This window comes from Prinia subflava, chromosome 19 (assembly GCF_021018805.1).
Source record: "Prinia subflava isolate CZ2003 ecotype Zambia chromosome 19, Cam_Psub_1.2, whole genome shotgun sequence".
NCBI lineage: Eukaryota > Metazoa > Chordata > Aves > Passeriformes > Cisticolidae > Prinia > Prinia subflava.
Window position 1 is genome coordinate 5,606,833 of NC_086265.1, and position 20,156 is coordinate 5,626,988.

The 20,156-nt window shown below is 41.6% G+C and overlaps 1 protein-coding gene across 1 annotated transcript in view; it reads right to left on the bottom strand.

Annotated features, from left to right (window-relative positions):
* The window catches only part of GALNT9 (polypeptide N-acetylgalactosaminyltransferase 9), a 125,464-nt gene that overhangs the window by 15,492 nt on the left and 89,816 nt on the right, over nucleotides 1-20,156 (bottom strand). The window contains exon 7 of the mRNA XM_063416164.1: nucleotides 1,098-1,283. Coding sequence (XP_063272234.1) covers nucleotides 1,098-1,283 — 186 coding nt within the window. The remainder of the gene's footprint in view (nucleotides 1-1,097; nucleotides 1,284-20,156) is intronic.

The window sequence follows — 20,156 nt, forward strand, 5'->3', positions numbered from 1 at the left end:
TCAGAGCTGTGAGAATATCTGACATATTCAGACATCAAATGGACAAGGAGGAAACATTGCTCCTCCAGGTGTATTTTAAAAACTGTAAGAGGAAAGAACAAAAAAGGGGTTTCATGTATTAACTAGGTACCAAAGTATGAGTAGATGTTTAGGACAGACTAAATCTAATGAAGTCTTTGACAAGACTCCCATGATTTTGATGAAATCCAGGGAATAACTGAATATCTCAAAGACGCTGCTGAGTTTGCATATTTTCCTGTTCTGATAGGAACATTCCTGTTCCTATTTGCTTCAGCTCTGGGCAAACCCCTGCTATAAGGGTTAACTAAACCATCCTTACTTACAGATCAGTGTATGTTACCCCTCAGCTGCTCTCCCCGTGCCCCTTCACATGAATAATTTGGATGCAAGCACAGCCAAGGAATACAGCAACAGCCAGCTTCCACCTGGCTGGGATATAACATAAAACTCTTCTCTGCAAGAATCACGCTCAGTGCAGATGTAGCATGTGATATACTTACAGAACAAAGTGATAAACTGAACCCACAGTTTATCTAATATTTATATTACACGGGTTCCTAGAAGCCCCCACACGCCATCTACAATTCGTATGCGCAGTGAGAAGCAGAATATGCCCACATTGCACCTCTCAGCCTGTGGACAATAAAGATATTTAATGTGTGATTCTTTTATTGCATACTCTGTTTTTTATGCTGTTGAGGTCTGTTGAGTCTCACAATGAATGATGATATTTATTTATGGACATTTCTGCCATCCTCACCATTGTGGCATATGAACACCTCAGAGTTTAACGGCGCCCCAAATTAACGACTTCTGGGGGAGCACATAAACCTGAGACACTTTGCTCTGGTTAAATGATAAATCTGTGTCACTGCACACAACAGTCTGGACTGAGAGCACATCTAAGCTTAGACTGAGGGAGCAAGTTCACATGGCAGAACTTTCCACACCAAAACACTTTCCCTAAGCTTAGCCCACTTTGTCCAGCCGTAGTAACACCCTTCACCTCCAAGAGCTAATGAGGAGCAGCTTCATTCTCCTGCCTCTGTTGAGGACAGAGTGTGAGCTGTACTTACTGCCATGGGGATGTTCCAGGCCATGTAAACGTGTGACTTGAAGTCGTCCATCCACACCTCGGCGGCGCGCAGGGCGTTGCGCTTTGCATAGTAGTCAATGTCGTTGTTGTAGGGCTTCTTGGTGCGCTCGATGTGCGCCACGCGGGAGCAGGGCAGCACCTCCATGCTGCCCCCGCACTGCCACACCTGGGGGAGGCACAGAAAACAGACACGTGGATTTTTTTACCCTTTTTAGAGGCAACACAAGCGCTGCTCTGCAGGTGCTGTGTGCGGAGTGTTTGCTGGTTGGAGGTGAGGGCTATGGAACAGTTCCAAAGGATTGCCCGGTTCACCTCTCACTGCACATTGCAGGGGGGTCTGGGGGGGATGGCTGCATTAGGTACATAAGTTTAGAAACTGTAAAGAGACAAGTCCTTCACCACAGTATCACTGTTGTAATATCACTGTTCTTGGGACCATCAGGCAGAGAACGAATTGCAAGGTGGTAACCTCTGCCATGGGTGCTATTTTAACCTAGTGTTTGTTACTGAAACGTCAACAAAAATCAGCTGTGTCATCTGGCTGTGTTTGACACATCAATGGGGTACTGGAAAGGGCTCTAAGGTCGCCCCAGAGCCTTCTCTACTCCAGACTAAACATCTCCAGCTCTCTCAGACTGTCTCCACAGGAGAGGTGCTCCAGACCTCTCATCATCGTATCTCTCTACCCCTGAGCTGATGAAGAGGGCTAAAAGGGGCTGAGTGGAGTCTGTATCACCCAGCCTGCCCAGACACCACGGAACCCACACTGTGCAATTTTCTCCCTGCTGATTATTTACTGTCTGAACTCCCTGGCAGGGGACGATGAGGACTTGTCTCTTTGCATCAGCAAGATCTGGAGTGATGCAGAGTGAGGGAGGCTTATGGATTCAGCTCCCTCAGGTCTGCACCTAGGAGTGGAGTCTAGCTGAAGTAAATGAAAGGTATTAAAATATAAGCAATAATTTAGTACTTTCCAATGTTGCCTTTTACTGACAATAAAAGCACATTTCCATACAAGATGCATTCCAGAACTGCATTGGGGCAGTTCTCCACCTAACTTGCCTTCTCAAGGACAAAGATAAAGTGCTTGGGAAGTGGCAAATAAAATCTCTTCTGCACTGCCTTTTCTTTTTTTAATACTTTTTAGGTAACATTTACTTGCTGCTTTCCACACAGTTCTGTAGTAAATCACAGGCCACTGAAATTTACATCTGATAAATGGAATACACAGAAAAACACACTGCTCATAAATTTGGACTGACATGTGCAGAGGGTTTCCAGTGCAAAGAGGAACTGCTACCAAAAAAAAAAAATTAATTGATTTTCACAATCAGAAGTAGAAATGAGCAGTACACTTTAGTATACTGCTATTTGCCCAACCCAGCCTGGAAGTCAGCTATTTAATGCACAGCACATTTTTCTTTCTATTGATATGCCTAATGACATTGTAACTCTTATTTATGTATTTTGGTACCAAGGGCAAGTACATTATCTGAGTGACAGATTTATTTCCTTCGAATGCCAGTGCTCACACAAACCTGAAAATGAAAAGGTACTAAACTGCAACATTAAAGAAAAGAGTTTAGCTCATCTGTAAATTCAACACAAACAGTTATTTATCAGTGATAAATTCTCCACAGATGAAATCCACAGGGAACACAGACACCTGGCTTTGAAGGAAACACAATAAAAAAAAGGCAGCAGCAGCCCCAGGCTGGATAACTCTCACTCTGTCTGATCCTGGTGCTCAGCTCTCAGGATGGGTCTGCCTGTGGTGTGACTGCCCCATCCATAACCCCCTGGCTTCTTTCCACTGATACTCAGTCACTTCTCCCCTTTCCCCTCAGCCTGATTTTGCTCTTTAAAGAGGCAACATCTGCTGAAGAGGAGGAAAGAAGGAGGGAAACAGCCAGGAAATACTCAAGGAACTTCTTCTTCCTTAGAAGATGCTGAAATTTACCCCAGATGACTTGGGTTTTTTTCTGGGAATACGTAACTTTTAACACCAGCAGGGGATGTTCCCCTGGATAAGAATGACATTTCCAATCCCAAAGAAAGAGAACTGGGTTAGAGCACAGGGGATGAGGAGTCAGGTAGTTGTGTATCAGCAGGTGAACATCATCGTGCCACCATTTCTCCACACCCCAGACAAAGCTGCTCAGCTGTGGTCATTCCTTTCCAGGGCAGACAAAGTCTCCTGTTTTACCTCATGGAGATTAGGTGCTGTTCAGTGGAGCACAGACATGACTCAGTATGCCCACACTCTTTCAGCACACAGCTAAGTACAGGGTGAAGATCTCATCTCCCTCCCTTCCAGCCCAATAATGACTTAAACTTACTCTAAATGGAAGAGTTTCTGTAGTATAATCAAATATGTGCATCCAAAACTGGGCGAGATGCCAGCAGTTGAGAGCCATCATGTGAGATTTGGATGAACACTCGAGGCTGTGCTGGGAGGAGGAGGATGGGATGTTCAGCAGCACCTTCTCCTCTCTGGACACAGAGCTGAAGGCACATGTGATGCAGAAAACCATTGCCTGTCTGCTTCTAACAAAGGTGAAAGAATGATAAAACTTTTACTGCATGAGTCAGGTAAGAGAGGTGAGTCAGGGGAAGGTCCTGAGACTGGTTGATTCCCCTCCCTTTTTCATTCTCAAAACTGTACTTAATGACCCATTTTAACAGCAGCAGACAACACATTTCTTTCCACATCAAACTATGAAATTATGCCAGGAAAATAATTACATGCCTCTGTAAAGCACTTATCAAGCAGGATCCTTAAAGTACCTTACTGAGGGAAGCAAACTATTTCTAACTGTGAACATAAAATGATGCCCAAGGCCCTCCAAAGCGACATTTCAGGCAATCAGAGAAAGCTGCCTTCTATATCCATGGCTTATCTTCTGGGATAACAACACATTTCCAGCCCAAGTTATTCCTCTCATATGCCAACAGTAAATGTGAGGCTCAAGGTTCATTTACTGAGCTGGTGGCAGTGTTACAGTCTCTGAGCTGCTCTGCTGAAAATCCCACTCCTCCTTCTTTTCCCCCATGGAGAAACAAAGCCCTTAGAGCAATTTTCCTTTTTTTTTTTGGCTTCACAGCATGCACTCATCAAACCTGTACTGTGGGGCAGCTGCCCAGGCTCCATGGAAGGCCAGGAGCAGCAGCAAAGCAAGGTGTGCTCTCCTTGACTCAGAGCAGCTGAGCAGCCCAGAGACTCAGCTTTGCCTCTGTGAGCATCACACTGTGCAACATTTTAAGACATGATCAAGTAATTCCAAGAGACACTCAATTTATTTGCTAATTGTAGCTAATTTCTAATTTCAGCACTGCTCTTTAGGCTGCTATAAACAAAACTGATAGCAATTTAAATGTTACCATAGCAGTGTTACCTTAGCATTTTTACTGCTAATTATCTCAATCAACTTTTCTATAAACAGACATATTAAGTATTGAGAAGAACAAGTACCCCCATCAGGAGTAAATTACAAACTGAGTGATAATGTTTGTGGCTTGCACTATAATGATTTACTGACACTAATTATCAGCTATTCCTGTACGCCTCAGGTGTGGCTGTCCTGTAGGAAGATGTTTATTTATGCACAGCCAGCTGGACATCACATTTTATGCATCAGAGACAATCTGAGATGAGGCCGTGCCTTGTCTACCACGGCTTCAGCTGTGCATCAGCAAAGTTCTCTGAAGGCAGGTTGGGTACATTATTTAGAAAGGTTAATAAGGTCTCAAGCTTTAATTCTTGCCAAACAAGAATAAATTTTCCAAGGAAATGCATTTTCCCACGAGTACTTTCTGCTGAAAATTGAAACAATCTTTATCAGGATTTAAATAATTAAAGTTAAAAAGAGTTAAACAAGCCTGGCCACCACTGAGTAGGAAGTGGAGCTGGCCAGAGTGCTGGGTTAATCAATTCCTAAATTTGGAAATATACACAGAGAGAACATTGCTGATGTGGTCTCCTGCTCTGCAGGTGAGATCTGTTTCCAGCAGCACCGTGTCCTGCAGAGGCAGAGCTCAGAAATATCCTGGGATTTAATATTTACCTTTTTTTAGCATTTTAAATATTATTCCTGGGATTTAATATTTGCCATTGGCAAGAGAGTGACTGCAGCTCCCAAGAGGCTCTTGCTGATTATAGGGAGGGCTCTTCCCTCTCCATGGACTTGGTGCTCTGTAAATTGAATATCACATTATTGTGTACACTGAAGTGACTGCACAGAGTTATTTAATTTGGTACAGATGATCCCACTAAAGGCAAAATCAATAGGAAAAAATAAAAATGGAATCAGTATGAAGGAAAAGCTGGGGAGAGAGTTTTAACTTTGAAAACTAAGACTAGAAGTAAAGATTGTGGTCCTCAAGAACTTTGTACCTTGCTGTGAATTTTGCAGTTTAAACACCCTGGTGCTAAGTGAGAGAGAAAAAGAAAAGTCTCAGATTCTCTGTTACAACTCTCTCTTTCCATCAAAGAGACCTTTGATTTAAGCAGCTGGAGAGATGAGGTATCCCAGAATGTGTAACAGTGGAAAGGACACTTCAGTGTGTGGGGGATTTGCTTCCAAATAATCAGCATTAGCCTACATTTTTGTACCCTCTTCATGGATACACCAGTTCCAGCCATTCCTATCAACACCACAATATAGATGCCAAAATAATTCCAATGGATTGTGACCCACACATTTTGCAACGTGTTGGTCTCCACCTCTTTTAAAACCCAACTTTTCAGGAGAGCTGGGGTTAGTCCAGCTTTTCTAATAATATAGAACATTGAGCAATTAATGAAATTTTCAGTATCCTGTGTCTTTGAGCCCATTTTTCATAGGCAGCAATCTCTCTCAACCTGCAGCTGTAGCAGCTTTGTGCTTTATCTGCTTCCAAGGACTCGTGGACATTTTGGTGACCCTTTCCTGAAAGGAATAATCACAGTCTGCATCTTCCAGCAGTAACAAAATGGAAGGAACCAGCTTCAAAACACACACGAGGCAGCAGGGTCCCTCATTTCTGATATACCCAGCAGAGGATGTCACCTGGCACTCGTGCCAGAGGCAGCATTTCAGACCTGGATGTTCTGCACATCCTGAAACAAAACCCTTGTGCTGGAACAGGGCTCTGATGTTTTATGGAGCAGCTCTGAACTCTGCCTGAGCAGCACTTCACAGAAGTAGCCTTTCAGATTTCAAACTTTCTTTTCTGAGTGAAGGCAGCAGAAGAGATGGAGGAGTTTTCAAAGCAGCTCAGATATCCCTGCTTTATGATATTCCAGCGTGGGAATTCTTAAAAGTCAGGGATCTCAGGCTTTCTTTGATTTTTCAAGGCAAAGCCTACCAGAAATGGATGTCTTCTAGACTGCCTACACACACCTACAACAGGACTGGAAAAAATTTTTCTATGATGAAAGAATTTCTACATGTTTCAGAAATTTTGTTGACCTAAATTTTCAAGAATAACATCAATTTTAAATGTTTTCACTAATTGAAACACAGGCTCTTTGTTACCTCCACCTGTGTCCTCCACAAAGGTTTTTCTGAAACTGAGTAACTGATGATTTTCGGAATATCTGCTTGGTGTTAAAAGATTTTTAACGAAAGATTACATATGTATGTAATCTGAAAGGTTAGTTTAAACTGAAAACACAAACCTTTATTGTAAAGATAGAATAACACAATCTTTTGATGACATTAACAACAGTATTTGTTGTCATTTAGAAATTCTGCCAAAGCGCAGAGTGTTCGAAAGAAATATTTTTGGTTTAATTTATCAGCTGGATCTGACAGAGGGATCAAATTGTGGTTCCTTGAGGTGACAAAAGCCTGATTTCTGACAGAAGCTGCAATACCTGAAGGGCAGAAGGACACGTAGTAAATTCACAAGAGCAGGCACCACTGAGCCCTCTTCAGCCCCTGTAACACCACGGTGTAAAATAAAATCCGTGTGTACTGCAGGTACAGGAAAATTCCTGCCCTGGTGAAGTCAAACAGAAAGGTAACTCTTAATTCTTCAAAACCTGCTGTCATTTCATTCTCTCTCTCCAGTCAGCCATGAACCAACAAGATCTAAATCAGGAGTGATTCTTCAAAGCATATTTGAAAGATGACAATAAAATCCTTTCCCATCTGAAACATGGGAGCTCTGTACTTATCCTCCAGTCCTTATGGGATGTGCCAACTCCTCTAGAGCCCACACTAGGAACAAAAAATTAACAGGAATATAGCACACTTAGTGTTCTTGCATTTCTGATACTGACAAGTTATGTAGATCACTGAAAACTGATCTTTCAAAGTAATTTATAGCCTGACATTTTCTTGTTTTCTAATGGAGTTTTATGGATATTCTCTCCTGCACGTATTCTCAGAGCTGCCTAGAGAGTCATATTTAATCAGCTGTGCTAAAGTGCTCTCTCTCTTTTTCACTTCACATAGGAAGCTGTTAGAGACTGGGGAGCTGTCATAATCAAACACATCATATGGAAAAATTAATCACATGGTCTCGTTTTGTTCATCAACTGCATTTTTATCATCATCTTTAAAGGCAGCTGTAATTATGGTTTAAAAACATCCCAACTGTCATTTCTCAAAATAGCCTCTGTTAGTTCATGGTGCACTTGGAGAGCAAAAATCTTTCCACGCTGGGACAAACCAGCTCACATCAGAGAGACTTTCAGCTGCCAGCAAGAGACTCGAACAAAGGAAGAAATCACATCTCAAGATCCACAGATCTTTGTCTTGTCAGAGGTTTCAGGATAAACTTCTGACCTGCTTTCAAATTACAGGACCCAAAAGGGTCCTTGGTTGACTGATCCTGGGTGACAATCCCTCCTTTTTGCTCTCAAAGCAGTTTGCAGATAATCTGCTCACAGCAGATGTAGAGGGAGTGTGACAGAACCTGAAACATGAAAGCTAATTCAATTATTAGGAGTCTTCTTATCCCACATGTGTCAATACCCATCCCTTACTCTTGCTGCCCTGGAAGGCTGGAAACACAGAGCAGGGGTTTTGGGCTAAGGATTTTTGGAGGGTTGAATTTCACCTGGGGCTTGCCTCATGTTTTTTTCCTGGCTCAAACAGCAAGAACTTAATTGGAAGAGAAGCAGAGATATGGAGAATAGAGCAGATGTAGCCATACAAGTCTTTAGATTATGTTTGGCTCTAGTATTACTGCTTTATGATTATTATTTTTATCAATATTTCAGTTGTCCCAAGGAGGAATATTTGGAAGCTTGCTGCTTTTCCCACAGCTATTCCAACAGAGTTCAAGGGTGTGCTGCAAGATCCTCCTGCAGAGTCATTTATTGTGGCAGACTCAAAATGATACCTTTTCTTTACAGAAAAGTAAAAGAACTTTTTCATTGGTACTTGATTAGCCTTTAGAATTTGCTGAAATTTTTTGGAGTTTGACCTCTCAGCTTGGATCTCTTGGGGTTTTCTGGTATTTACAGATAAATTGCTTTCAGAAAAAAAAAAGGCAGTTGTTCAATAACATTCTTGCAATGAGACACTCAACACATGCATGTTTTATATTTGTCTGGTGGCTCATCAGAAGCAAATTTAGAGGTTGTCCTTCACATGTTTCTTAGAGGTTACAAAGAACCTCAAGCCAGTTAAGATCTCAGATGTGACAGCAGTGAGAAGATAAAACCCTTCTGTTAACCCTCTTACAGAAGGAAATAGATAAGCATGAAGAAATTGAAACATGTTATAGAGAAACTTGCACTCAGCAGCTGCTATCTTGCTGTACAGATAAACTTTGTGTGTAAAGAACTAGGGCAGATAAATTAATAGACTGGCTGCTATGCAAGGGAGGAGATAGGATTTAAAATGATATTAAAAATGCCCCATATGCTTTAACCACTAATCCAATCTCCATAAACCTATATTTTGCACAACTTTTACAAAGGGTAATGCACCTTTGAAAAGAGCATGTCTGGGGAAGAGGCAGATCTCCCTTCTGCAAGGAAAATTCCAGACTCTCTGAAATGCCTTGCTGGTGGAGGGTGGGAGTTGCAAAAACCCTTCAAGGCAAGGAGAGCAGCCTGACCCTGCACAGGCAGGGTGCACACACTGCTGGGCTTTACACACAGACTTCAAATGGCAAAGAATAAAATATCCCAAGCTCCAAAAGGTGGTGGTGCAGGAATTCTTGTTTCCTGCTAGGGAACAGTGCAGTGATGCTGGACAAATCCCCCCTGCTGCAGCCTCCCTGACATCACTGCCCAGGGAGGGCAGCAGGGTCTGACAGGCAAGCATTGAGGAATGGGAGAAGGGAGAAAGGCAAGCCAAAGAGCAAGGTTTTAATTTTCAAAGGCTTGTTTTTCTTAGCAAATTAATTGATGTTGGCACCTCAAAATGCTCCAGGAGATGTTAACAGCTCCCATCATGTTAATGACAGGCGTAGGAAAGAGACTGCTTAGAGGCAAGCCCTCAAACTTCACAGACTACAGATAATAACTCTATTTTCTCTGAATTCTCCTCAAGTCTAAAAGAGGCTGCACATTTCTTCTGGTCTAGTACCATATATGTTGTGTTTTGCAAGCACAAATCACTCTTCCTCTATAAAGTAAATGAAATTTGGTATCTCTAATGTAGTTTGCTAATTGTCCCAGGCAGATGCTTCTCATAATTCATTCTTTAAGAATGCATTTGATGAGAATAATTTTCTGCTTTCTTACAAACTTACTCAACTTTTTTCCCAAACCAATAGAGTCACTGTCAGTCATTTCTGTAAATATGTCAGCACAGATACTGTTTGTACTATAACTGTTAAAATTCAACAAATTTGCCTTGGAAAAATACAATCTATATGGGATATATGAAACAGCATTAAAGAGAAGCCTGTTACTCTTGTTCCTCACATCTCCTTCATGTGATTGCTTTAGGTTGTTTCTCCTCACTTATCCCAACAGACCACAGAGAAAATCTCCCTCTAAATTCAAACCCCAGCAAGGGATAAAGTCTTATGTACACTAAGCTTACACGAGAAAATCTGCAGCTGAGCTCCTGCAACATTTAAGTTCTTAGGAAAATACCCCTTTTTGCCAGACAGTGCTTTAGTAACCTGCACCAAAGCACCAGGCAATGCTGACTGCTCCTGGAACACAACGTCAGGACATTCACTGCCACAGTCCAGTCCACAGAAAATGCTCAAGATTTGATCACTGAGCACGGCAGCAATCTCCAAACCACGTTTAATCTCTGTCAGATGCTCAGGGAAGATCAGCAAGAATACCTTAGGTCAGAGTAGGGATGCCTTGCTTGACATATAAGTGTTCACATGACCACAGAAATTTCTTGAAGAGCACAAAACTCCAACAGCATCTCTCTTCAATTGTTACCTAAGCTAAGCCAAGGGGAAAATAAAAAATAAAAGTTGTTCAACATTTTTTTTTCCCCCACCAAAGTGAGTTCTCAACTTTCTTGTGCAACACCAGCAGTTCACACTTTCAGCCTTTTGGTAATGAATTAATACTTCCTGTGTGCTCAGCCTTCAGTAAGAAGGCTGAAAAATGATATAATGCTTCCTGACATTTTAGCTGAGACTACAGGGAGGAAGAATAAAGAGTGGAATTTATTGATGCTTCAATTAGAATAAAGTCATTCTTGAATGAGAAAATATTGAAACAGACTGACTAATGAAGTGATCACAAAGGGTCTTTTCAAAGGACCCTAAGTGGAGTCATCCTCGTTTGTTTTCTCTTTCCACAGCAGACCCTTAAATGATCTTTGCATATTGTCTACACTAAATCCTGCAGGGTTGCTATTTCATTTTAAAGAAAAAAGCTTTTAGGCTGCAAGGGATTCATTCAGTGAGAGCTATTATGCTTATTGTGGCTTTGCTGCAGAGCCAAGGGATTTACTATATGCTCATTAGATCCTGCTTTGTTCCAAAACAATCTTTTACGATGCAAATTTCAGCATGCTGATCTACCTAGAATAACCCTTTGAAAAAAATAAGAAAAAAGAAAAAAAGAAAAAAGGGAAAAAAAGGCTATTAAAGTAAAATCTTCTTCCAAGGCAGGAACACTACAAATTCAGATTAATTACTAATATTTTAGACCGTGAAAACATCTGGTGTCTCAGCTTTGAACATGGTTACAAGAAGTCCCAAGAACTCGGTGTTAGGGGCACAAAGCAGTGCCATGGGTGCTCAAACAGAGCTCAGAGGCCACGTTATGGAGCCAGCACAGAGGAGGCACGTTTGCCCCTTGGCTGCTGGGTGGCTGAAGCACAAGAAGTTTGATTTGTTCCAGCCTTGGCTCCTGAGGCATGCAGGCAGCAGAGATTCACTCACCAGGACCCCTAAGGAGGATACACAGGATGGGAGCTGGGAGCTCTCCACAGCCCTGCTCCATAACAATCTCCATGCAGTGCTGACACAAAAAAAAAAAAAAAAAAAGGAAAGAAAGCGAGGCAAAAATGGGAAAAATGGCAGAAGTGAGGAAACTCACTGTGCTCATGCTGGATGCTTGGCACTCAGGGAGCTGTGGCAGTTTCCATCTCTTGTGATTCCTCTTTAAATTCACCTGCAGATGTACTGAGGATGAGGGGGGCATTCCTGTTTTTCAAGGCATTAATTCCACCCTGTTCCTGCTCTGTGACCTTCCTGAAGGAGCGGTTGTATGAACACAGGACGATGAATATTATCATCCAGGAGATCTACCTGATAGCTCATCCTTAATAGTTCCATAAATCTTGCTAAGTCCCAGTGCTTTAGGTGTACAGCAGAGATAATCCTGCTGTAAGGAATGGTGTGAACTCATCCCTCACACGCACAGAGCCCAGCCAGTCTGGGGACACCACATTAAAGAATTCTCTCCCGTGCCCTGAACAGCAGAACTCAAACTGTAACTAGAATTTACTCTGAAATGTGATCTCTAGCAGGGGAATCAATAAAATATCTGAGGTGAGCAATAGGAAAAAGATCGGTTTGCCAGGAGAAATAACAACAAATCATTACAGTAATTCCAGGCAGCCCTTCCCACACCCCCATTCTAAATTAAATCAGCAAACTAAACACGCAATTTATACTTTAAAAACTCACAAATCATCGCCTGCTTATAATGGACAAGTTCAGCTGGAGCACCTGCTCACTAAAACAACACATGATTACTGAATTCAGCTGCTGTCCTGTTCCACACACTAAGTGCCAAATCCCTAATAAACATTAGATGCAGATGTGTGTGAGCATGGATTTAACCAGGAATGCTTATTTACTCGGGATAACAAACCCATGATTAATATTCTCCTCCAAGGGCTATGGGAAAGTGTCAGAGGAGGGGCAATGCCCATAAACGACTGGAATAGGATATTTGAAACATGTCTGAAACCTGAAAAATGCCTCTGCCTACACTGCACTCTCAGCCAGGCACCACCAGCCTTGGCAGCTACCTGAGCTGCAAAAAGAACATGAAAAAAATGTAAAAACCCCCTCTGGTGAGTCTGTTACAGCATCCTTTGACTTTCCTTTCCTGACTGTCAGACAGCAGGTGTCTGGAACGGTTTTTGGATACCTCAGAGAAAACGCAAAATGGCAGAGAAAAGGAACTTTGAGAGAAGAAACTGCCATTATGTCCTAGTGATTCACTCTGCTTAAATGCTTTATTGCTGCTACTAATGGACAGATATTAACATTCATCATAGTCTGTGGAATGAGTGACAAACTAAGCTGCTTTGTAGATCACCAAAGAGCCGGTAAGGGGATGCAATTTGGGTGGAACACAAAAGAAAAAGGCTGTTTGTGATTTTGATGGACAGCTCCCTAAAGAACCTCCAAATTCCAGGACTGCAAAGTAGGCTGTCACATTTGTAGAATTGTTGCCTCTCCAGGGAAATTTGAAGTGAGATGTATCACCAGACACAGCCTTTTAGTGGTTCTAATTTTATTTCTTCAAGACCAGTCACTCCCATTTACAAAGATTTAGATTAGGGTTTGCTTTAGTTGACAAATTGTTTTGCTTGGGTTTTCTTTGTGGTTGTTTGTCATATTGTGCAATAAAACCAACAGAAGTTTATCAATGGTGACATATAAAAGTCTTTGTTAGGCATTTTTTTGTTCTTTAAGTTACCAAGGCCACATTCCATCTAGCAAAAAGGTGTGAAAATACACAGACACATTTGGCAGTATTTTTCCCAAGAGCTAGAAGTGTCCTCACAATTGAACTCTGCAAATATTAGCTTCAGCTTATTGGGAAGATAGTGTCCCATATTATAAAAGTGCTGAGCAAATAAGGGATGTTCTTTGTTTGCAAGAGATTTCTTGAAGTTAAATATATAGAGATATAGATATGGTTTCAAACTGAACCAAAATTGTGCTTGACATTTCAAGGTGTTTGACAACTCAAAGTATGGAATGAAAGCTCATTTCAGTTCCAGCAAAATATTTTGTTTCAATAACATCTGAAAATAACCTTTTTGAGGGTGTTATATAATGGCTGCTCCTTTCTCGACACATTCATTTAGATATGCTCCCTTGCCAAATCTCTATTCTTCCTCAGATAAATTATTTGGCAAATTAACGTCCCATTATAGACAAAAAGATCATTAGCTGATTACAAAGAAGGCATTAACATTTACCTTTTGCCTTTTCACAGCTTCCCTAATTAAGTCATTCATCACCATTCTTCACTTGTATCAGCACAAAACTTGCCTTAAAAGCATGTCAGATGTGAGCAGAAAAATCCTGCATTAGAATAAGTACAGAGCTTACATGACCCCACAGCATTTTATGTTCCCAGATAGTGCCAGTACTTTTACTTCAGAATGCACAGTTCAACCTCAGCTTGGCCAAAATAAATAAATAAAAACAATTCCTCAGTTACTCCAGTAGCTTTTTTGATTCTGTAGAATGGCAGTAATCATTAAATGCTACTTTGCTTCATTAAAGTCTGAATTTCCAGGAACTGAAACAGACAGTGCCACAGGGTTAAGTAATTCTTTCATCACATGCCTGATGTGTTTTATCCCTGCTGGGTCACAAGTGCTCTTCATTTACCGAGCTCCAGGTTTCATCCAACTATTTATTTGTGAAGCCTTTGTTGTAAACATTCTGGGCTGCCAAAGAAATAATCAAGATTCTTTCCTATTCAACCTAAATACAATTCTGTCAAAAATAAAAAAAAGGTTTTCTGGCAAAATGGAAAGGATGCTAAAAAATAACCCAACCAACACAACAATTACAGGGGCTGCATTGCTTTGCCTATCATCTACAAGAAAATCTGAAAAAAAATATAGCTTTACATCATTTTTATGAAGGTACTGCTCTGGACTTGCAGTTCATTTAATTTTGCCCTGGAGCACGTTTGCTGTGAGTAACATGGAATACAAGCCACTTGTCTGTCCTCTTGTCTCTAAATAATCTCTTTCCATCTTCTCTCAGAGTCAGGCTGTCACAAGCAGCTAATACCTCTACAGAGATAAAATAAGACAAAAGCAATAACCACAGTCAAGGCCCCCAGGGATTTCTTCACTAGCTCTAACTACAGTGTCCACTCTATCAAAATCCTGCCCTGTTGCCCTGTGTCAATGTTTACATGCTCTGCTGCTTCTACCACTTGTGTTTTCAGGGGGATCCCAGCCTTATCTGCTCTGTCAGGTGATGGCAACAACAATTCCCTGTCCCCATTTCCCCTGCTCCTGTCACCTGCTGCCAACCAGCTCAGGTACAGCTTCTGCTCTGTGACTGAACTATGCTGAGCAATTCCACTTTTACATGAAGGATGTTGTGTTTAAAGGAATAACTCAAGTAGCACAGCAGCAGAAAGGGCTTTGTGGCTTCTCATGTTCCACAGCTCAGACTAAGCTGGAGGTTGGTTGGTTTCTTTTGGCTGGGCAAAGCAAGGCCTGATCCCAGAGGTGTTTGTGCCAGCCCTGGTTTGCTCTCCTTGCCTTCTATATTCCCCATCCAGCTCCATAAACTGGGTAAATTATAATCCAAGATGATACAGTCAAGTTTAAACAAATAATAAGATATTGCATCATTTTCACTGATTTAGGAAGGCTGAGCAAGCAGCTGAGGTTTAAGCCAATGGTAATCTCTGCTACAGAATGAAGAGGAGAAAACATTTCTGGTAGCTTTGCTAGAATCAAAATGCCCAACTATAATAATTTATGTTGGCGTGGACCTGTTAAAGGGTAAATTTCCTTTTTTTAAAAGAGGAGTACTGTGGCTAATAATGTGGCAGCAGTTATGGAAGCCTCAATTACATCCAGATGCATTTTGAAACACCAGGAGCATTTCACCCTCTGAAAGCTGGACATGGATAGAAAGAAATATTTCCTCCCATCTGCCATAGAAAATAAAATGAATACACAAAAATACAATGTCTTATTCAAAGTCAAATGTGAACCAACAGCAGAGGTAGAAAAAATGAACTCAGGTTTCCCAATTTTTGGAACTCTTTAGCCAAAATATTATCCTTACACAGCCAGCTGTGGTGAGTCTCTGGGCTCTGCGTGGAACAGGCAGAGAGCTGTTACTCATTAGCAGATCTCTGCAGGATTTCTGGCTAGAAAACATCAGTTCTGCTCAGTATTTCAAAATTGGTATTCAACCCAGTCTTTCTCACCTTTCTTATTTTGAAGAGAAATCCCCCTTGGTGCTCTGACAGGAGCTGAGCAGCCCAGGCAGAGCCAGGCCAGGGCCCCAGGGAATACTCAGCCTTTCCAGGAGTTTCCAGGGTCCCCAGGGTGCTCATGGAGCATCCAAAGGGGCAGCCAGGCAGCACCAGAAAGCTCTGCAGGTAAAGCTGTCCCATGTCTGCACTTGTCAAAGTGCTCACACTTGTATCAACAGACCAAGAAAAAGTCCTTGTCTTCCTCTGACAAATTAAGTGCATTTCACCAGTGTTCCTCCTAAATAGCAGAAGTGTGGTTTTCAACCTCAAAAATGTGCAATAGAGTGAGATGTAAAAAGCCCAATCTATTTTCTGAGAGAAGTCCAAGAGACAGATTAATAAGCAGCTTCATGGGAAGAAATTCCTGGTTGTAGCTCTTTAATGTAGCAGAAGAAGACATAATGAAATCTAATAATTGGTAGATCATGCTAGAGAAATTCTGACTTCAGAATAAATTGGAGCTTTTTAAGCAACAAAGATAATTAAACATTGAACAGCTTGCTGACCCACTGTGGCAAATTCTCTACTGCTTTGAGGGTTTCTGCAGTCAGAATAGGCATCTTCTAAAACCTACCAAAAAACTCAAAGAGAAATGATGGGGCTCTCTGTGTAATCTGCTGGTCAGGATCTTGGCCTTTTGTTAGCCAGTTTAATCAAAGAAGCCTGATGGAAAGTGAGGAATTTAACCTTGTACATCAAATTCATGAAGTTTTAGGGAGGAAGAAAATACCACAGCTCAAAAGAAAGTCCATCAACTGGCAAACTTTACTTCTCTAATGTTTATAAATTATATAAAACTTTTATGTATTAAAAATTAAGCAGACAAGCTTCCTAGACTGGGCTAAGTTCAGTCTAATGATCCTCTGATGTAGAATTTGAGTTTCTTCAAACTGTATTTCTTTCCTCAAATTTCTCACACTACAATTACTGTAGAAACAGGGCAAGAGATACAGGTGGAGATTAACAACCCCTTCATGAGCTGGAACATAATGAATCCACAAAAGCATCAAAAGAACAACGTCTTCCTCTGCTTGTCATGGCTAAGGATGTGCAGCAAACCAGAAGTTACCAAAAGAACACACTTACTGCACTTGGGAGTGGTACAGTTGTGGTTTTATATTAATAAACTCAAGAGTAGGCAGCAGGTAACAGCTATTACTAAACAGGACTAACCATGGCCAGGACTGAGCATGCTGTGTGACAACCCTCAGAAGCAAATGTTCTGTAAATGTCTTTCTTGAGCAGAAAGTGGGAACTATTTTGAAGCTGGCCCTTGGGACAGTTGTCATATGATGCTAGGTTAAAAAAAGCAGGTGAAGGGCAGGTGAAGTGAGGTACTCCCAAATCCACCCTCTCTAACCAGCAGAGCAAAGCCACCTCCCAGCCTGTCAGGGTGACACAGGAGCCCCAGGGACTGCGAGCTGTCTCTGCAGGGCAGTCCCAAGGCAGGTGTCAGGACTTTCCCTGTACCCCTGCGTGGATTATCTCAGTCTGGACCTTCCTTCCAAACTGCTTTCCATTTTTAACCATCAGACTGCACTTTGTCTGCCGACATAAGGAAAATGTGCAAAGAGAAATCTTTTATATCCCTTGAGATCATTAGGAAATCCCTTCCTGCCTTGGCTGCTGCTGCAGAATGGCCTTACCGAGGGCAGGAAAGCAATTTGCAATTGCCTGTGGTTCCAGATCCAGCCAAGCACTTGACTGCTTGCCTAACTGCACAGCTCTGTGTTATTCCATCGACTAGAGCAAGACCACTCACACAGTTAAAATTAAATGCCTTGTTAAGTGCCTTGCAGGTTTTTGGCTTGTTAACAATTCACCACCAATACCTCAACCTGCTCAGGCTGCCGTTCCTTCTCACTGCAGTGCTCCTCTGGAGTTTAAAAGCTCCTTTTAACTCCAAGTTGAACAAGTAAATGTTCTCCTGAAAACACCCCTGAGAAGATCCACTGAAGAACCTGCTATCTTTCCAACTTATGTTATTTTTTATAACAGATCTGTACATCACACTTATCTCATTAGCAGCTATCTCCTTAGGCGGTGCATACTGTGTGGGTGGGTTTTCCTTTTTTTGATTTATCTAGGAAGTCTTGCTGTCTCTAATTTTCCATGAATCTCATGAATTGCCACTGAAATCTTTATAGCTACAGTAGCCTGGGATGTAATGTTCTAAACCAATTTTATACCCAATAAAACAATTTAATACCTAATAAAATTTATGAAGAAAGTGGCACATTTCTAAGTAATGCCTCTTGCTAATGAAATCAAGCCAGAGATGCCTGAGGGAGAAAAGCTCCATGCCTGTGGGTAGCAGCCTTGGGCGTGTGCTAACACTCAGGACATCAGGGACAATCCCATTGCCCAGCCAGATTTGGCAAAGCTGCACCAATGGGTTCATCAGTGAAGAATTACTAATTTTGCTCACAACAGGCATAACTCCCTGAAGTGTTCTACTGCAGGTATGGAGGGAGAGACAAAATGCACCAGAGAAGTCCAGGGAGGGGGCAAGGAGAACTCCTGTCACTGTCCCACTGGCAGGATTGCTTTGGGTGAACTTCCCAAAGGCACAGACTCGGCTTCCCCAGAACAGCCAGGCTGGAAAAGGCACAGGAACAGTCTCTCACCTTTCTAGCTCAGCTAAAAAGTGCTGGAATGTGAAAAATGAGAGTTGATCTTGCAAGAACTTTCTGGGGCAGTCACATGCTCACTACCAAAATTCTGGGAAGAGATGATTTTTGGGTTTCATTTAAACTGAGAATAGCACAGGATGAAATTGGCATTCTTGAAAACAGAACTTCACTTGGGAGGACAGCCTCATCATTTTGCTCCATAGAGCAGCATGTAACAGATCTAATCAAATAATTGTAATATGCTTCAGCTAGAAAGAAGGGTAAGGAAGAAAAACTGTGTGTAAAGGAAAAGAGGACAGGTCACAATAGCAGCAATGACTTATGAGGATTATTTCTTACATCTGAAAGCCCAATAACTTACAAGTACCCCAGCCATAAGTGAATTATATGAGCCTTTTGTGCAAGTAAAATTTTCCATTATGTACCTAGTCTGACGCTCTGTAACAATTTGTCTCTTTTCACAAAACCATAAGGGATATTTCCAAGAGAACATCAAAAGCCACAGAAGGTAAAAAGCATCCTCACCTGAGAAAATGCCCATACCTCAATCATCAACACTGCTCTACATTTAAAGCTGCCTCAGTGCTCTCCTTTTGATGCTCTCTAGGAGGTGTGTCCTACAATGCATCACTGACATACAGTCCAGATCTTCTGTTTCCTTCTCTTTTTTCCTCTGGCACCAAGACTAAACTGCTCCTTCAGTTTGGCTTTTGTCAATTTGCACTGACTCACTGACTGTGGTGAAGCTACTCTGAATCTATACCAGCCTAAAGGCAGCAGCTGGCCCTAAGAACAGCTTTTGTAATCCTCCTGTCACTTATTCGTGATCCCAACTGGACTGGGATTCTCTGGGATTTCAGCATATTAAAAAAAAAAAAAAAAAAAGAGCCAACTGCTAACAAAACTAGTGGCATATTTCTGCAATTTACCTTATGGACCCCTTGGAGTTGTTTGGATGCTGTGCTCAGTGATGTAGTGAGGCTTCACGTTTCTAAACTTCCCCTAAATAAAATGAACTTTTAAAATGAAATTTCTACACTATTTTTATCTTATGGAGAAGTATTGCAGGGGGTGATCCTGTGCTTTCAGGGGAATAGTACAGATAATAGACCTGAATTTCTCAGTTTCTCAGCTGACACTTCCAGGGTTTGAAGAAAAAATCCTCGATGTCATAATGACTGTAGAGGAGTAGGGACCTCTGAGTGACCTCATTCTGGACAGAAAACTGCTCCAATTCCAACCTCTGACTGCTTCAAAGGCTAACTCAAAACAGCAGCCCATGTTATCTAAACCAAACTGGAAAATGCCAGCTCTGGTTCTTCACTCTAGCTCTGGATACTACAACTTGAAGAAACCAATTTGTGGCCCTGAGATACTCAGTCTTGGCTAAATATCAGAAGTCTGTGCTTTATACAATGGTAACAAAATTTGCCCGTTCCCTCCTGTCCATATTCTGCTCCATCATCCATTTCTCCATGTGGAAAAGAAAAATGAAGAAACAGATGGGTGCACAGCCTTAAATACATCCCAGTTTTAAGCATTTTTTAAGCCTGAATGGGAAGTTAAAACTGTGCTCAAAAACCTCTGTTATATTATATGGAATATTATATGGAATGGAATTAAATCTGCCCTGGGTGCTCTTGCATCTTTACAAGATGGATCTCTGTAATCATCTTCCACTTAATCAAAACACAAGGCAGCAGAGCTGTGATTACACAATTTCAGATGACAAGTAACAGTCCTCATCGTTTGTTTTGATGAATTCTGAGTTCACTATGTG